Source organism: Antechinus flavipes, chromosome 5 (genome assembly GCF_016432865.1).
Source record: "Antechinus flavipes isolate AdamAnt ecotype Samford, QLD, Australia chromosome 5, AdamAnt_v2, whole genome shotgun sequence".
In the NCBI taxonomy this organism is placed as follows: Eukaryota; Metazoa; Chordata; class Mammalia; order Dasyuromorphia; family Dasyuridae; genus Antechinus; species Antechinus flavipes.
Window position 1 is genome coordinate 247,706,415 of NC_067402.1, and position 18,632 is coordinate 247,725,046.

Genomic DNA, 18,632 nt, shown 5'->3' on the forward strand with positions numbered 1-18,632 from the left:
CATTGTAGATTAAAAAGCTGGCTTCAAAATCAGAAAGAAAAGGGTTAAGTCCCACCTTTGACACAAACTGGCTGTATGATCCTGGATAAATAACTTTACCTCATTAGGGCTCCAGGCACATAACTGTGACAAAAAGTTAAGAGTGAAAATACTGATCTGCATTGGGAGAGAGTTGTTTGCTTACTGGGAGTACCCCATACTAATGAAATCACAGATCAGGTTCCCTCATAACTCCAAATGAAATTGTGATAGTTTGGAAAGTTAGGGTGATTAATCTTTAATACAGATATGTGCAAAATCCACAAATGGTAGGGGAAAATCTGCTACTAAAATACAAGATCAGGAAGCTATTGCTATATAACATGGCATATAAAAAGTCTTGTGGGTTTTAGTACCCAGCAGTGTGCTGGTTCCCTGCAGAGCTGATAGTTAAATTTCCAATGTGTGTATTTTTATTTTGGAAATGAGCAAATGCTACAAATTAGGGCACAAGTTACTGTTTTGTTGATTGTCTAGACTTGAAAAAAGTATTAATGATGAAGATTAAACTTAAAAATGTGTTATGGGCATATTTTTCTCCCATTAGAAAGCCAGTCATTAAACATTTACCAGTCTACTGCTGACTGTTCTCTTTGGAGAAAAGTGTATAAGGAGCAGCCTGTAACTGCAAGTGAGAGTAGCACCATATTATTAGATTTGGTCAGACTCGCATCTTCAGTATTGTGTAAGCAAATGGAGAACTGCGAATGGGATGTTGAAGGAATCCCAGAACAATGCCACCAAAAGATCATTTGAAGTTAGGAATATTAAGCCTGTGAAAGACTTAAGGATGGGATTTTGGTCTTTAGCTACTTGAAGAATGGTTTTATAAAGAAGAATCTGCTGACTTCTCTTTGGAAGCAGGATGAGGACCAATGAGTAGCAGTAAGATTTTGCCTAATTATAATGAAAAGTTAAAGAAAGCTTGAATGAAAAGTTCAGATTGAATGGCCTCTGAGGTCTTCCCAGATCTAACTCTGTGATCTTATACTTTAATGATTTGGAACAACTTGCTATTATTCAATCATGTCTGACTCTTAGTGAAGATACTAGAATGGTTTACCATTTCCTTTTTCAGCTCATCTTATAGATGAGGAAACTGAGGCAAAGTGACTTGCTCAAGGTCATACAATTATGAAATATATGAGCACATTTTTGAACTTAGGAAAATGAGTCTCCCTGGCTCTAGATTTGCCATATAATTGTCCAATTAGAATTGAAAAATTAGACTTGTCCAAAAGAGGTATATAAGAGGCAATATCCCCATTTGAGGTCTCCAATAGAGACTGGTTATCATTTATCATGATATAGAGAGTTATTCTTCAGATAATGTCCCCATCCCCCCAAGCTAACATTCTTTGGATCAATGCTATATCTGCCAGCTGCCATTTTAGCTAACTTGGATTAAGAATATTCACCCCTCATATGCTAAGGTTATTTGGGAATTGAAAAGAGTTTCTAACAAAATAGTTTGATTTGATCCCTGTAATATATTTTTCATCTCACTTTTATGCCTGTGTCAGCTGGGATCCTGAATAAAGCACAACACTGCTTTATTTAGCACAAACTATAAGAAAAGGGTAGAATATCTAAGTGGTACAATGGATAGAGTGCCAGCTGGGAAGTCAGGAAGTCTCATTTTTGTGAGTTCAAATCTGGTTGCAGACAGCTAATTTAAAGTCATACAGCAGGCATAAATGTCCCTTAAATTTTTCACATCCAAGCATTTAATTCTCTCCTTGCCAAAGATACTATAATGGATACACAGAGCCAGCTGATGCCCTTCTCAAGTCCTAACAAAACATTGTGGGGATTCATAACAACCCTTTGTATTCATTCTATATAATGAGAAGGTTTCATAAGGTTCTTCCTACCTCCTTATATATGATGCTATAAACCTTGTCCAAAGTCAAGTATCCCTTAATAAAGTCTCCCAAACTTTGAAGTTATTAGGACTATTTTTGGATGCCACTATTGTTTTCAGAGGAAGGATTTATCAGGGGTCCTCAAACTTTTTAAACAGGGGGCCAGTTCACTGTCCCTCAGACTGTTGGAGGGCCGGGCTATAGTAAAAACAAAAACTTTGTTTTGTGGGCCTTTAAATAAAGAAACTTCATAGTCCTGGATGTGGAGGATAAACGTCTTCAGCTGCCGCATATGGCCCATGGGCCGTAATTTGAGGACCCCTGATAGATGCTCTGAAGTCAGTGCCTTCCTAGTAAGATGAGTAGGTGGTTGTCTCCTTGGTATGATTTGAAAATTGTTGGAATCTTCTTACCCTAAATTATCTGCTATTAGAAATGTTTTCTTTTGATTTTTCACCAGGACCCCTTTTAAAATGCAAAGAGATACAAGGTGGGAAATCACCCTAAAACCTTTATCTCTTAAGACCTTTGGAGGATCAATAGATAGGTAAAAAATGCATTGCGGAATTTTGGAGGGGATGTGGGAAAACAGGGACACTGATACGTTGTTGGTGGAATTGTGAACACATCCAGCCATTCTGGAGAGCAATTTGGAACTATGCTCAAAAAGTTATCAAACCATGCATACCCTTTGATCCAGCAGTGTTTCTACTGGGCTTATACCCCAAAGAGATACTAAAGAAGGGAAAGGGACCTGTATGTGCCAAAATGTTTGTGGCAGCCCTGTTTGTAGTGGCTAGAAGCTGGAAAATGAAAGGATGCCCATAAATTGGAGAATGGTTGAGTAAATTGTGGTATATGAATGTTATGGAATATTATTGTTCTGTAAGGAACGATCAGCAGGATGAATACAGAGAGGACTGGCGAGACTTACATGAACTGATGCTAAGTGAAATAAGCAGAACCAGGAGATCATTATATACTTCAACAATGATACTGTTTGAGGACGTATTCTGATGGATGTGGATCTCTTCAATAAAGAGAGCTAATTCAGTTTCAATTGATCAAGGATGGACAGAAGCAGCTACACCCAAAGAAAGAACACTGGAAATGAATATAAACTGCTTGCATTTTTTGTTTTTCTTCCCGGGTTATTTATACCCTCTGAATCCAATTCTCCCTGTGCAACAAGAAAACTGTTCGGTTCTGCACACATATATTGTATCTAGGATATACTGTAACCCATTCAACATGTAAAGGACTGCTTGCCATCTGGGGGAGGGTGTGGAAGGAGAGAGGGGAAAAATCGGAACAGAAGTTGTACTCACAGAAGTGAGTACAAGGGATAATGCTGTAAAAAATTACTCTGGTATGGGTTCTGTCAATAAAAAGTTATTTTAAAAAATGCATTGGAGAAAGGTAGCTATTATTATAATCATGAGGTAACTGAAGCTGCAACACTTTAAGTGACTTGCCAAGGATCACAGAAGTTCTAAGTGTTTAAGGCAGAATTTGAAGTGAAGTCTTCTGACTCCAAGTTTAGCACTCTCTCTTCTGTTGAGAGTAAAACCTGTCCATCTCACTCTAACTGACTGAACACAATGTTTGCTTTTTGGTCAGTATACAACATGTCCTTCCTAGAAGAGGCAGAAGGCACAGCTTGGAGAGCAGGGAACTAGCTTCTTTTGACCCCATCCTTCAACCATTTAGCGCTATGTTCCAGCCTAAATTCCTCTCATGGGTGGGGAACTACTCAGGGTTCACAGTTTCAGCAGGGTGCACAGTGAGACATATGAAATCAATTTACACCTCTTATCTTTTAGACCTGTGTGTTTTTATGTGTCTGGAGTGGCTTCAGTGACCTCACAGTCCCCATCTACCTGAATGAGTTTATATCACTCTCAGTACCTATCACTATCACATCTATTACTTCCTCCTAATGATTCTTATCGTTAAAATTATTCTAAGTAGTCTAGGACTGTGGATTAAGAAATAGTCACTTTCTTTCCTCTATTTTTCCATTGTCATTATGATGATAGATTTTTTATCTACTTTGTATTCATACAGAATTAATATATTCAGACATTCAGACATAATTTGCTTTAAGAACTGTATGACCTAATATAGAAGCCTTCTATTATTATCATTGGACAAGATAATTCAACTCTGAAATAAGTTTTCTTTTTGAAAATTTTCTTTTGAAAATTCAGGAGTGTTCAGAGGTCAATTAAAAATTGTAAAACATCATATTAAATATAATACAAAACAAGAAATAAATTTCCTCTAAAATTATATGAAACCAGTCTCTTATATAATCAGGAAGGAAAGATGACAGTTTTGATGTATGTCACACAGCATTAGAATCCTAAATAGTTTATGATGCCAGAGGCTTATGATTCAGGTTTGACCCCCATACTCCATGTTAAAAAAAAAATCCCTTTAACTGAAATAAATTATAAAACATCCCTCAAAGTTTTTATGTCTAAATCTGTATGTTCTAAAAAAAAGAATCTAAAAATGAATTAAGACTTTTGAAACACCCTGTGTAATTAATACCAGATTTTTATTCACTTATTTCCTATTATACTTTGGAAACAGGAAAGGAATATTAACTGGATAATTTTTCCATTCTTTGTTATTGAAATCTCAAGTTTATTAAGCAAGACAACTAAGAGTGGATGATCAAGGTAAGTAGCAAATCTGAGCCTCCTTTTCTGCACATCTTTGTCAGAAGATTTATAATTGGTACTTGTGAAACTTTTGAGAAAAAATTATTATAATTATCTGCTAATTGTAAGAGCCATGGAGTACACATTGGTACAACCATAGAAGGTTGGCTTCTGAGTTTTTACCTCACAGCTTTAAATGACATTTTGGTATATTATTGTTACAAAGGTTTTCTCTCTCTCTCTCTCTCTCTCTCTCTTTTAAGGGCAGAGTAATGGAGGAAAGCTAAAGATGAAAATAAATGATTTTATTTGAAAAAAATTTAAGTTGATGTTCCCTGTATGTATATTGAAAAGTAGCTGAAACTTTCACATAACTTAGCATAGTTTCTCTCTAGAATCTTTTTCAAGGTTGGGGGGGAAATCAATATTAAATGAGATTATTATTTTTTTAATTTAAACATCAAGAAACCCATGATTTTACCAATATAGATTCCCCCCTTCACTGGTATTCTATACCTTTCAAGCCTTATTAAGCAATCCTCATGTGTGAGTTTAGAAAAATTAACCACCTGGTGATCAGCCATCTGGAAATAAGCCTCTTTGAATTTGGGAAATATGGCTCTCCCAACCAAAATACAATCTCAAAATCATGCCAGAGCTTATGTTCTACTGATATAACCTGTAGGAACCCAAGTTTCCTTGTAAATGGTGAAGTATAAGGAGAGAACCTTGGTGAAGCATTAAGTACTGTAATCCAACTAAAGAATAACTTCTTTTGGGTTCACAAGACACAATAGTCAATGACTATAGTAATCTAGTGTTTGGTAAACTCAAAGACTCCAGCTTCTGGGATAAGAACTCACTATTTGACAAAAATTGTTGGGAAAACTGAAAAATAGTATGGCAGAAACTAAGCATTGACTAACACCTAACACCTTTATACCATGATAAGGTCAAAATAGGTTCATGATTTAGACATAAAGGATGATACCATAAGCAAATTAGGAGAACAAAGGATAGTTTACCTCTTGCATCTGTGGAGAAGGAAGGAATTTATGGCTAAAGAAAAACTAGAAAACATTATAAAGTGCAAAATGGACAATTTTAATTACATTAAATTAAAAAGATTTTGTACAAACAAAATCAATACAGCCAAGATTAGAAGTGAAGCAGAAATCTACGAACCATTGTTATATCCAGTATTTTTGATAAAGGCCTAATTTCTAAAATATATAGAGACATGGCTCAAATTTAAAAGAATACAAAGCCATTCCCCAGTTGATAAATGGTCAAAAGATATGAACTGACAATTTTCAGGTAATGAAACTAAAGTTATTTCTAGTCACATGAAAAAATGCTCTAAATCCTTATTGATTAAAGAAATGCAAATTAAAATAACTCTGAACTATTATTTCACAACTCTCAGACTGGTTAAGATTTCAGGAAAGACCGTGATAAATATTGGAGGATATGTGGGAAAACTAGAACACCAATGCAAAGGTTTATAGAGTTGTGAATGATTCAACCATTCTGAGGAACAATTTGAAACTATGACCAAAAGGCTATCAAACTGTACATAACCTTTTATCCAGCAGTGTATCTACTGGGTCTCAAAAAGGCCATTAAAAAGGGAAAAGAAGCAATATGTGCTGGGCAAATATAATAAAGATGACAATACTACCTAAACTAATTTATTTATTTAGCACTATACCAATCAGACTCCCAAAAAACTACTTTGTTGACCTAGAAAAAATAACAACAAAGTTCATATGGAAAAATAAAAGGTCAAGAATTTCAAGGGAATTAATGAAAAAAAAATCAAATGAAGGTGGCTTAGCTGTACCAGATCTAAAATTATATTATAAAGCAGCAGTTACTAAAACCATCTGGTATTGGCTAAGAAATAGACTAGTTGATCAATGGAATAGGTTAGATTAAAAGGACAAAACAGCCAATAACTTTAACAATCTAGTGTTTGACAAACCCAAAGACCCCAGTTTTTGGGATAAGAATGCATTATTTGACAAAAACTGCTGGGAAAATTGGAAATTAGTATGGCAGAAACTAGGCATTGACCCACATTTAACACCGTACACCAAGATAAGGTCAAAATGGGCTTATGATCTAGGCATAAAGAATGAGATTATAAATAAATTGGAAGAGCATAAGATAGCTTATCTCTCAGACCTGTGGAAGAGGGAGGAATTTATGACCAAAGAAGAACTAGAGATCACTATTGACCATAAAATAGAAAATTTTGATTATATGAAATTGAAAAGTTTTTGTACAAACAAAACAAATGCAGACAAAATTAGAAGGGAAACAATAAACTGGGAAAACATTTTTACAGTCAAAGGTTCTGATAAAGGCCTCATTTCCAAAATATATAGAGAATTGACTCTAATTTATAAGAAATCAAACCATTCTCCAATTGATAAATGGTCAAAGGCTATGAACAGACAATTCTCAGATGAAGAAATTCAAACTATTTATAGACATATGAAAATATGCTCCAAATCATTATTAATCAGAGAAATGCAAATTAAGATAATTCTGAGATACCACTACACACCTGTCAGATTGGCTAGAGTGACAGGGAAAGATAATGCGAAATGTTGGAGGGGATGTGGGAAAAACAGGGGCACTGATACATTGTTGGTGGAATTGTGAACACATCCAGCCATTCTGGAGAGCAATTTGGAACTATGCTCAAAAAGTTATCACACTGCATACCCTTTGATCCAGCAGTGTTTCTACTGGGCTTATACCCCAAAGAGATACTAAAGAAGGGAAAGGGACCTGTGTGTGCCAAAATGTTTGTGGCAGCCCTGTTTGTAGTGGCTAGAAGCTGAAAAATGAAAGGATGCCCATCAATTAGAGAATGGTTGAGTAAATTGTGGCATATGAACGTTATGGAATATTATTGTTCTGTAAGGAATGACCAGCAGGATGAATACAGAGAGGCTTGGAGAGACCTACATGGACTGATGCTAAGTGAGATGAGCAGAACCAGGAGATCATTATATACCTCAACAATGATACTGTTTGAGGATGTATTCTGATAGAAGTGGATCTCTTCGAGAAAGAGAGCTAATTCAGTTTCAATTGATCAAAGATGGAGAAGCAGCTACACTCAAAGAAAGAACACTGAGAAATGAATATAAACTGCTTGCATTTTTGTTTTTCTTCCCGGGTTATTTATACCTTTTGAATCCAATTCTCCCTGTGCAACAAGAGAACTGTTTGGTTCTGCACACATATATTGTATTTAGGATATACTGTAACCTATTTAACATGTAAAGGACTGCTTGCCATCTGGGGGAGGGGGTGGAGGAAGGGAGGGGAAAAATCGGAACAGAAGTGAGTGCAAGGGATAATGCTATAAAAAAATTACCCTGGCATGGGTTCTGTCAATAAAAAGTTATTTAAAGAATAAAAAAAAAGAAGCAATATGTGCAAAAACATTTTAGCAGACCTTTTTGTAGTAGCAATGAACTGGAAATTAAATGGATGCCCATTAATTGGGGAATGGCTGAATAAGTTATAGTATATGCATGTTAAGGAATATTATTGTTCTTTAAGAAATGATGAGCAGGCTGATTTCAGAAAAGCTTGTAAAGACTCGCATGAATTGATGCTGAAGTGAATAGAACTAAAAGAATATTGTACATAGCAGTGACAAAATTATGTTATGATCAACTGATGGACATGTCTCTTTTCAACAATTGATTTAGGGCAATTCCAAAAGACTTATGAAGGAAAGAGCCATCTGCAGCCAGAGAGAAAACTATAGAGAATGAATGTGAATCAAAGCATAGTATTTTCACTTTTTTTTTGTTGTTGTTGTTTGTTAATTGGGTTTTTTCTCATGTTTACTTTTATTTCATTTTTTGATTGGATTTTTCTTATGCAGCATGATAAATACAAAAATATGTTTAGTCTATATTTACCCTGTCTGTGGAAGGGGTGGAGGGAAGAGAGGGAGAAACATTTGCAATACAAGGTTTTGCAAAGGTGAATGTAGAAAACTATCTTTGAATATATTTGGAAAAATAAAAAGTCATTAAAAAAAACAATTCTTGACATATTTGCCATTTCTATATATGTTGGGCCTTCAAGACACAAAGGCCAGTTTCTTGCTTTTTAATATAGACATAAATACCTTTTATTTTATTATTTTAAATGATCTCTTTAATAAAACATGTATATTTGGCTAGATCAAAGCTTCTTAAACTGTGGACCATGACCCTATAAGGAGTTCATGTAACTGATTGTGGGACTCAAGAAAAACTTGGCAATAATAAAAAGTATCAAATATGCTAAAATATTGTAAAAATAAGCACATACATCTCATTAATATGTAAATTTGCTTTCTTCTTTCATAAATGGTAAAATTATCTTTATATCAAATAATTATTTTAAAATAAATTTATTTATTATTTATTATCAGTAAATGTTTGATTTATATACCCATTTTACATACCTATATATCTGGGGTAGTATAAAAATTTCTTGGGCCAAAAGAGGTCATGAGTGAAAAAAGTTTACGAAGCCTTGGTCTTGAGCAATAGTTTTTAATTAGGGATTTTTAGTTGTCTCCCCCAAATGATCTATGGATAGATTTCAGACAATCTGTGAACTTAGATGTGGAAAAAAATTTACACCTGCATTTTCACTGACTTTTAACTATAATTTAGGATTTCCTTTATTATTAAAATATCATTCTGAGTAGAATCTATGTTTTACCAAACTGCCAAAGACTTCTAAGTATCCCTAGTCTATAGTACTTGGACATGTGCTTCTATTAAAAAAAAAATTCTACCATTTACCAAACTCAGGTTTAGCAAGAAGAGAGTAAAAAATAGGAATTCCACATACATGGACACTTTCTCACTCAAGTTTTAATGCATTTGAATGAGAATCGAAGGGAGAAGTGAACCATAAAATAATTGTTAACCATTTACTATCCTCACTTATTTCACATGAAATTGTTGTCTATGCCAAGAGTTCTAGCTATGTCAACAGGATATACTAGGATTTCAGAGATGTCTATAATAATTCCATGGGAGATTTGAGGGAGGAAGGGAGGGAAATGCTCAGAGAAAATCCAGGGTTATCATAAGAACATACCACTCCATTCACTGACAGCAGCTGGTCTCCCCTTTTGAGGCCTCCATGTCTTTCGGCTACCCCTCCGGGAATGATGCGAGAGATATAAATGGGGGAGTTTTGCTCCTTTCCTCCCATCACATTAAAGCCAAGGCCCTCATCAGTCTTGGGTAGTTCCACTACTCGAGGATGGGAATGACCTTCACTAGCTGCAAAAGCTGCAACTGTTGCCTGAAAGACAAGATGGTCATTTGGCAATGAGATTAAGAACAAATCAGGGTACTAATTTTATAGTAGGTAAACAGCAGTTATTCAAGCTAGGATGACATTATCCTGGGAAAGAAAGGGAAGGAATGTGACTTTTCACTATTTAGATACCAATTGTTCGTTGGGATTTCTTCTAGAATGCCCTTGGCTCCCTTACCTTTTTTTTTTTTTTTTTTTTTTTTTGGACTGTGAAAATTCCACTCTTTAGGAAGGAAGAATGGTATGGTAAGAAAATTATTACACTGGAAGTCAAAGGACTAAGTTCTGAATCCTTGTCTACTATGTCCTCTGTGAGTGTATGTGTATCTGTGTTTTGAAGCAAATCAATTCATTTCTATTGACCTCAGTTTCCTTCTTTGTAAAATGAAAAGCTTGATCTCTGATTAATCTAAATCTGTGATTTATCATTCAAGGCCCAGATCAAAAGACATCATGCTCCTTAACTACCATAGCTAGAATTGATTTCTCTTCACATGATATATCACATACTGCTTGGTATTGAGATAGCTGTCTTATCTCTTCTTTTAGACAATGAGCTCTTTGAATCCAGCTAGGCATCCCATTAGAAGTGTTAAGTAATAAGCCAAATATAACTTGTATCTTTTATGGACATTATCAGACTATTAACTTAGCACAATTCACACACACACACACACACACACGCACGCACGCACACACACATACACATATTCCCTTTTTTGATAAATATTGATGATATCTATGGGGACTATTACCATTTAAAACATCTGTAGTTTTAAATATTTTGAATTAATTTGGGTTCATTAGAAATCCTGAATGAAGAAACTAAATATTTATAAGTGGTACTTTTACTGATATTCTCAGACTATTAATTTGGTAAATTTCATCCCTCCTTTAAAAAAAAAATAAAAACCGATGATGCCTATAGGAACTATTACTATTTAAAACATCTGTACATTCAAATCTCAGTTTTATTTGAAATTAATTTGGGCTGACTATACAAAGCTTGAATGAAGTTAATATGTATTCCCAGATTGATTATTAATTTGGTTAATTTCATCCTCTTTCCACCTCTTCCCTTTCTCCCATCCTTCCCTCTCTCTCCCTCTTTTCCCCCCTTCTTCTGTTTCCTTCTCCCCCCCCCCTTTCTCTCTCTCTCTCTCTCTCTCTCTCTCTCTCTCTCAAGTAATGATGACATCTATAAGAACTATTACCACTTAAACCACTGGTATATTTAACTATCTTAGTTTTTTTTTTTAATCAGTTTGAATTCATACATGACCTTTGATAAGTCTGAGATATTTATCTTATTGCATAAATATAAATGTGCTCTGAGTCTTTTTCCCTTTATTTTCAAATATTTTCACCCATGTTGGTATAAAAAATTTTGCAAAAGAGCAGCTTTCAAATATCATCTAAAATAGAAAAGAAATTAATATGCTGATTTTTCTTCTGAGCAACTACAATAATTTAATGCATATGTATTATTTAGCTCTTACATTTTCCACTATATTAATCATTCATTTTTAATAACTTTAAATAATCATCCAACTTTATTATTTTCAATAGAAATCCAGGTCATAAGGACGTCAATTTAGATTTGGAAGAGACTAGGGAGGCTGCCAAGTCCAGAAACTTTTATTTTATAAATGGGCAACCTGAAGGCTTAGAGACTAAGTGACACTCCTAGGATCACACAGCTTACTAAGTATGACTATACTTAATGTACTAAGTTTAAGTTTAAGAGACAGCATTCAAACCCAGGTCTTCCTGATCCCAAATCCAGTGCTTATTCACCATCCACTCTGCCACCAACCTTTGTGACCTTGAGCTAGTCATTTCTACTTCATTGGACCTAAGTTTCTTGATTTGTAAAACTTTGAAGTTTGCATGAGATGGCTTCAAAGGTCCCTTCCAGCCAGGATCTAAAACCCTATTATCCTAAAGTATGGAAAGTTTCTTTCAAGAAAAGCAATTTTCACTTTTATTTGCCCCTCATTTTTTTTTTTTGATTATCTGTCTACTTTGGAGTGATTTATGAAACATTAATAAAATATTGATCCTTGCTAGTTAACATTCTTTCCTTCACATGGTCTCATTAACATCAATTTAGCATTATGCTAATTTCTTCATTTAGTGATAGGAAATGAATGATATGACAGTAGTGGCTTGCTTTCAGCTACATGCTTTGGGCTCATGCAGACCTCGCCATCATGCATGGGTTAAATGGCTGACACAAATGCAGTGCGGACAGCCCAGAGACAACCAGGAAATACTGTGCTATTGGCAACATGGTGCTGCTCTCCTGCTGTTCTACATGAATAAGAAATGAGAATGGTAAAGCAGTACATAATTCTCGGCAATTTTAATTACACAACATAGAAAATATGTTTTTGTGTTCCACTTTAATATAAACAAATCACGATTTAATGAGAACGATATTCCATATTTGCTTGACTATACCTTATGGATCTACAGCATTCATTTATATTTTTGAATGTGAATATAAAGGCTCCCAAAAAAAGGACACGAGAGAAACCAGACAAAGGTTAGCTCTCAAACAAGGGATGATGAAAAGCAGAAAAGATTTAATGGGGAGAAAATTCTTACTATTTCTGCCATGTCAGACAGTTAGCTTTCCTGGGGAAAAAATACATACCTTTTCTAAAATATGCTGAATTTTTAAAAATACTTGGTTCATTGTAAATCATTTTGAAGGTCACAGTTTACTAACAGTTTATTTTACAGAATACTGGATGATCATTTTAAAATTTTCTTATAAGGTTCCTAATGAGAGAGCCTCTGATATCTCTCATTCTGAGTTTCAAAGAAAAAAGGTCCCTATCACAGGGTAGGTGAAGCAAGCCAGTCCTCTTGGGTCTCAAGATGATCAGGGCTCCCCCTCTGAGTGCCCACCCCATTCAGTGACCGTGAAACACAGAACCTAGCTGGATACCCAGGAGGAGTCTGAGGTCAATGCATGGAGCATGATACATTTACATAGCTAATAGATTCATTTTTCAGCCTTATGCAAAGAAATCCCCCATGCACTGAACAGGCCCTATTGTCCTAGAACAATATCAGAAAACCATGGAGTATCTCATACAATGAGCCAGTAGATTTGCTTGACACTCAGTGAATTCAATGAAATCATTCTCCTTTGTTAAGCTACAGAAGCAGCAGAAACGTTGAATTTTCCATTAGGAGTTTTACCTGGGAAGCAGTACTGGTCTAGACTCTGGGCTGCCACTGATGTCTAAATTTTCTTACAGTGTACACACGAGAATACCTGAAACACACACGCGCACAATCAATTACTGGATCACTGGGGTAGAATATATTTTTAAAGCAGCACAAGGCTTACCTTTGCAGTGGCCCTGGCACGGAACTCTGGGCACCCATTCACTGTTATGGTTTCATGCATATATTGATACACCTGAAGGGTTCACAGAAGAAAAAAAAAAGATCTTGTAAGAACACTAGAAAGGAATGTCTTTCATCATTCATAAGACATTTAATTTTCACAAAGAGAAAATAACAGGGAAAGTGAAAGAGAGAGCTGAAGCTTTTAGCCTAAATCCCTCTTGTTTTAGGAGGAGGTACAAGAGCTGGGGAGAAGATGTGTTTCACTTCTGAAGTTTCACTTTAATGAAATTTAGAACTTTCTCCTTTACTGTGCCATGGATAATCCATTACACCTGAATTATACATGTGTAAGGAGTGTATTTAATCACTTGGTGGTATAACATATTGGTTGGTAACTCTTTAAAAAGTTTTTCAAATTAATGTTCTCCCAAAACAATTCTATTCTTCTTCATACAAAACTATATCACTTTTTAATTTATTTTATTTCCCCCCAATTATAAGTCAATACAATTTTCAGCATTCACTTTTACAAGATTTTGAGTTCCAAATTTTTCTTCCTCCCTCCCATTCCCCCTCTTCCTAAAATGGTAGATAATTTGATATAGGTTATGTATATACTACTATCATGTAAAATATATGTCCATATTAGTAACAGTTATAAAAAACAGATAAAAAACATGAAAAAAGAATAAAGTAAGTAAAAGAAGTAGGCTTTGGCCTGCATTCCAAGTTCATCAGTTCTTTATGTGGTTGTGGATAGCATTTTCCTTCACAAATCCTTTATACTTTGTCCAATGTACTAGATCATTGTGTTACTGAAAAGAGTTAAGATATTCATAATTTATCATCACACAATGCTGCTGATACTGTGTACAATATTTTTTTGGTTTTGCTTATTTCACTCTGCATCAGTGCAGTCTTTCCAGATTTTCTGAAATTTGCTTAGTCATCATTTCTTAACGCACAGTGGTGTTCCATTAGATTCATATTCTATGGTTTGTTCAGCAATTCCCCAGTTGATGGGCATCAATCAGTTTCCAATATTTTGCTATGATAGAGTTTTGCTATAAGTATTTTTATTCATGTATGTTCTTTTTCCTTTTTTGTGATCTCTTTGGGATATAGACCTAGTGGTATTGCTAGATCAAAGGATATACACAATTTGGTTACATATTTCCAAATTGCTCACCAAAATGCTTGGATCAATTTACAACACATTAGTATCCCAATTTCCCCTCCATCATCTTGAATGCTTAACATTTTTTATCATATTGACCAGTCTTATAGATGTGAAATGGTACCTCAGAGTTATTTTATCATTTCTCTAATCAATAGAGAACTTCTTCATATGCCTACAGATAGCTTTGATTTCTTCATTTGAAAAATTCCTGTTCATATTTTGGCCATTTATCAATTGAGGAATGACTTGCATTCTTATAAATCTAAGTTAGATTTATAAGAAATGAGACCTTTACCAGACACGTGCTATAAATATTGTCTCCCCATTATCTACTTACCTTTTAACTTGGTTGTATTGGTTTTATTTGTGATAAAGTTTTTAATTTAATATAATCATATATATATATAAATATAATAATATGCTTAGTAACAATTTCCCTCCACTTTTTCTTCCTTCTGTTTGTCCTCTCCCTCCTTTAGTTTAATCTCCTTCCTTCCAATTTTCTTATTCAATAAGACATATTTCTATATCCAAGTAATTGTGTACATTATTAACTCTTTGAGCAAATATTGATGAGAATAAGAGTCAAATGATGCTCATCAACCACTTTCCCATCTTTCCCTCCACTATATAAAATTTTTTGTGATTCTTCATATGAAATAATTTGCCTGATTCTACCCCTTCTGTCCTTCTTCACCCAGTATACTCCTCTTTCTCATCCCTTAATCATTTTAGATCATTTCTCTCAAATTCACCTTCTATTCATACTCTCTATGTATATTCCTTCTAGCTATACTATTAGTAATACAATTTTTAAGAATTATGGATATTATCTTCCAATGAAGAAATATAAGCAGTTCACTCCATTGAATCTCTGGTTTACTTTCCCCCTTTTTCCTTTTAAGAGATCATTTTTTTGGTTTTGTTTTTCATTTTTGCTTTACCCCTTATTAAAGATTGATATCCTATTTCTTTGAATGACCATTTTGTCCTTTTTGAAGTATTATGCTTAATTTAGGGTGTTATGGGAAGGTAATTTTGTTGTAGTCCTAGCACTTTTGCTTTCTAGATTATGTTCTGTGATCTCTGATTATTTAATGTTGTAGTTGCTAAATCCTTTGTATCCTGATTGTGGCTCCCTAATATTCAGATAGTTTCTTTGTCCAATTGCAGTATGTTTTCCTTGAACTGAAAGTTCTTAAGTTTGGATATAATGGTTTTGGGTATTTTTTTTGTGGGGATGGAGGGATCTCTTTTCTGAGGAGATCAGTGGATTCTTTTAATGCCTACTTTGCCCTCTGGGTCCAGGAATCAAGGTAGTTTCTTCTGATGATTTCTAGAATGAAGCTATTCAAGTCTTCCTTTTGATTATGGCTTTCAGGTAGTCTAGTGATTCTGACACGATCTCTCCTGCATTTATTTTCCAGGTCATTTGTTTTGTTATCATGTATTTTCTATTTTCTATTTTTCCATCATTTTGAATTTGTTGATTGATTTCCCCCCTTTTTTCTGCTTTATTTTATGTATTTAATATTTTCCCCAGTAATATTCAAAACAATTTTTTCACATTAGTTTTTAAATTTTTTGAGTTTTAGATTCTCTCCTTTATCCCCACCCACATTTAAGAAACCATTTATGAAGTTATGTAAAACATTTCCATAAAAGGCAAATTGTGGAAAAAAAATTAGATATCCTACTCTAATGCAAATAAAAACCCTTGAGAAAAATTAAGTTTAAGAGAAAGAGAGAGAGCGAGAGAGAAACAGAGAGAGAGAGACAGAGAGAAAGACAGAGAGAGTCAGAGAGACAGAGACAGTGACAGAAAGAGAGAGAGACAGAGAATGCTTCAATCTGTATTCATTTATAATCAGTTCCTTCTCTGGATATGGATAGGATTTTTCATCATAAGTCCTTCAGACTAGTTGTGAATGATTGTATTGCTGAGAATACTAAAGTCATTCACAGCTAGTCATCCCAGAACATTGTTATTCCTTTGTACACAGTATATTTCACTTTGTTTGAGTTCATGGAGGATTTTCTAGATTTTTTTTTCCCTGAGAGCTTCCTGCCCATCATTACCCTTAGAACAATAATATTCTATCATAAACACATACCACAATTTATTGAGCCATTCCCTAATTGATTAGTATTTTCCTAGATTTCCTTTTTTTTGTCCTGAGAAGATAGTTGCTATGAATATTTTATATATATATATATATAAAATATGTCATTTCTCTTTTTTTGTCTGAATCTCTCTTAATATTAATGCCAAATAGTGGTATTGTTAGGTTAAAGGATATGCATGAATTTATAGCCCTTTGGGCACAGATCATATCTTTTGATCATTTATCAATTTAGGAATGACTTATTTTTTTATAAATCTGACTCAGTTTCCTCTATATGTGTGACAAATGAGACTTTACCAGAGAAACTTGCCTTGAAATTCTTTTTATAATTACTATTGCTAACTCTATTTCCCCTCATTTATTCTCTCTCCTTTTCACCCTGTCCCTTCTCAAAAGTATTTTGGTACTAACCACTCAGTCCCCCCAAATGTCCTCTCTCTTATCACCCTCCCCACTCTTACCATATCTCATCACTCTCCCATTTTTCCTGCAGGGTGAGGTAAAGTTCTATACCCCTATTATTGATTGATTTTTGATATCTCATAGAATCATCAACTCCCACATGACCAATTTTTTTTTCTGAAACAATTGGGGTTAAATGACTTGCCTGGAGTCACACAGTTGGGAAGTGTTAAGTGTCTGAGGTCACATTTGAACTCAGGTCCTCCTGACTTCTGGGTTGGTGTTCTATCCACTACACCAACTAGCTGCCCCCCAATTCTAATTCTTTAAGGTACTGTTTTCCTGTTAGCTTTTGTACTTTCTTTTCCATTTGGCCAATTGTATTGTTTTAAGTAGTTGTAATCTTTTTTTTTTTTTCAATTTGTTGATTCTTATTTTATAATTCTCATGCATTACTCTCATTTCTTTTCTCAATTTTCTTTCTACCTCTCTTATATTCATGATCTGTCATCTTTATTCAGATTGCTCATTTGGTGGCTGAACCCCCAAACAGAATAGCACCTATGCACACTAAGTTACAGGTAACATAGGGGGAATGCAGACATACTCCTAAGGTTTCTTGACTGTCCTTTTGATGGAATCAACAGGAACAGCCATACAGAATAAACAGGTAGGAGAATATTGAGGGTTAGGGTGACCCACCACTAAAACTACTGTTTCAGTATGCATAGTCTGTCCTGAATTCTCAGATTGCCTTTTGGATACACAAGGAAATCTGGGATCAATGTAAAGAATGCAATATATTTATGTAACTAAAACTCAATTTTCAGTTCTATGTAAAGAATTTCTCCAGTATTGAACAGACTCTACTGTCCTATTATATACTACACAGGAAATCTCCCAAAGGGCTACTCGTTTAGACAGTTATATGCTAGCCCTGATTTGGCTAGTATACCTTGCCTAAATACTTTTTCTTCCATGACTTAGTATGGGTGAATTAATCTCTTATTCATGGTCTTATCTATGTTTGCCCTTTCCTAAATTTATTGCCAATGCCCATCATTTTTCAAGTTTTAATTGTTAAAAATTAAAGAGTATAAGCTAGAAGGATAATTAGATAATCTAGTCCAAACCATGAATTTTAGAAATTAAGAAAATAAGGCTCAGAGAGAATGAAGTTTACAAAGGTTGTTTGTGGTAGAATTATCATTCAAACTCTATATTTTCATTTCTAAATCAGTGCTAAAGTGGACTGTTCTCAGAAATTTGCTAGCTGTATGAGTTTAAACAAGTCCTTTAACCTCTATGAACCTCAGTTTCCTCATCTGTAAAATAGATGGATAACAATTCCTGAAATAGAGAGGGTGCTTTCTTCAGTGAATTTCTTTTCCCAGACCACTTTGATGATTTCACTGGTATATGGAATTTCCAGTGAGGAAATTCCTTCAACCAACACTGATGCCTGTTTCAAATTATGGTCTTAGAGAGTTTCCTGGTGACTTAGCTAGGGTCACACAGTCATTAGTAGTTAGAAGTAGAAATTAAAGCCAAGTTTTCTGGCACTTGAGATTGGCTCTCTCGCCACTATACCAGCTGATGTCAAACTCAAACAGGACTGAGGGCTACTAGA

At 34.6% G+C, this 18,632-nt stretch overlaps 1 protein-coding gene across 5 annotated transcripts in view; it reads right to left on the reverse strand.

Annotated features, from left to right (window-relative positions):
* Positions 1–18,632, reverse strand: part of LIN7A (lin-7 homolog A, crumbs cell polarity complex component) — a 196,673-nt gene that overhangs the window by 76,605 nt on the left and 101,436 nt on the right. For all 5 annotated transcript variants that reach the window (XR_007947884.1, XM_051963260.1, XM_051963261.1 and 2 more), the window contains 2 exons: positions 13,293–13,364; positions 9,704–9,913 (listed from right to left, as the gene is read on the reverse strand). Coding sequence is in view for 4 of the 5 variants with exons in the window: in XM_051963260.1 (XP_051819220.1) it covers positions 9,704–9,913; positions 13,293–13,364 (282 nt within the window). In the remaining variant the exon portion in view is untranslated. The remainder of the gene's footprint in view (positions 1–9,703; positions 9,914–13,292; positions 13,365–18,632) is intronic.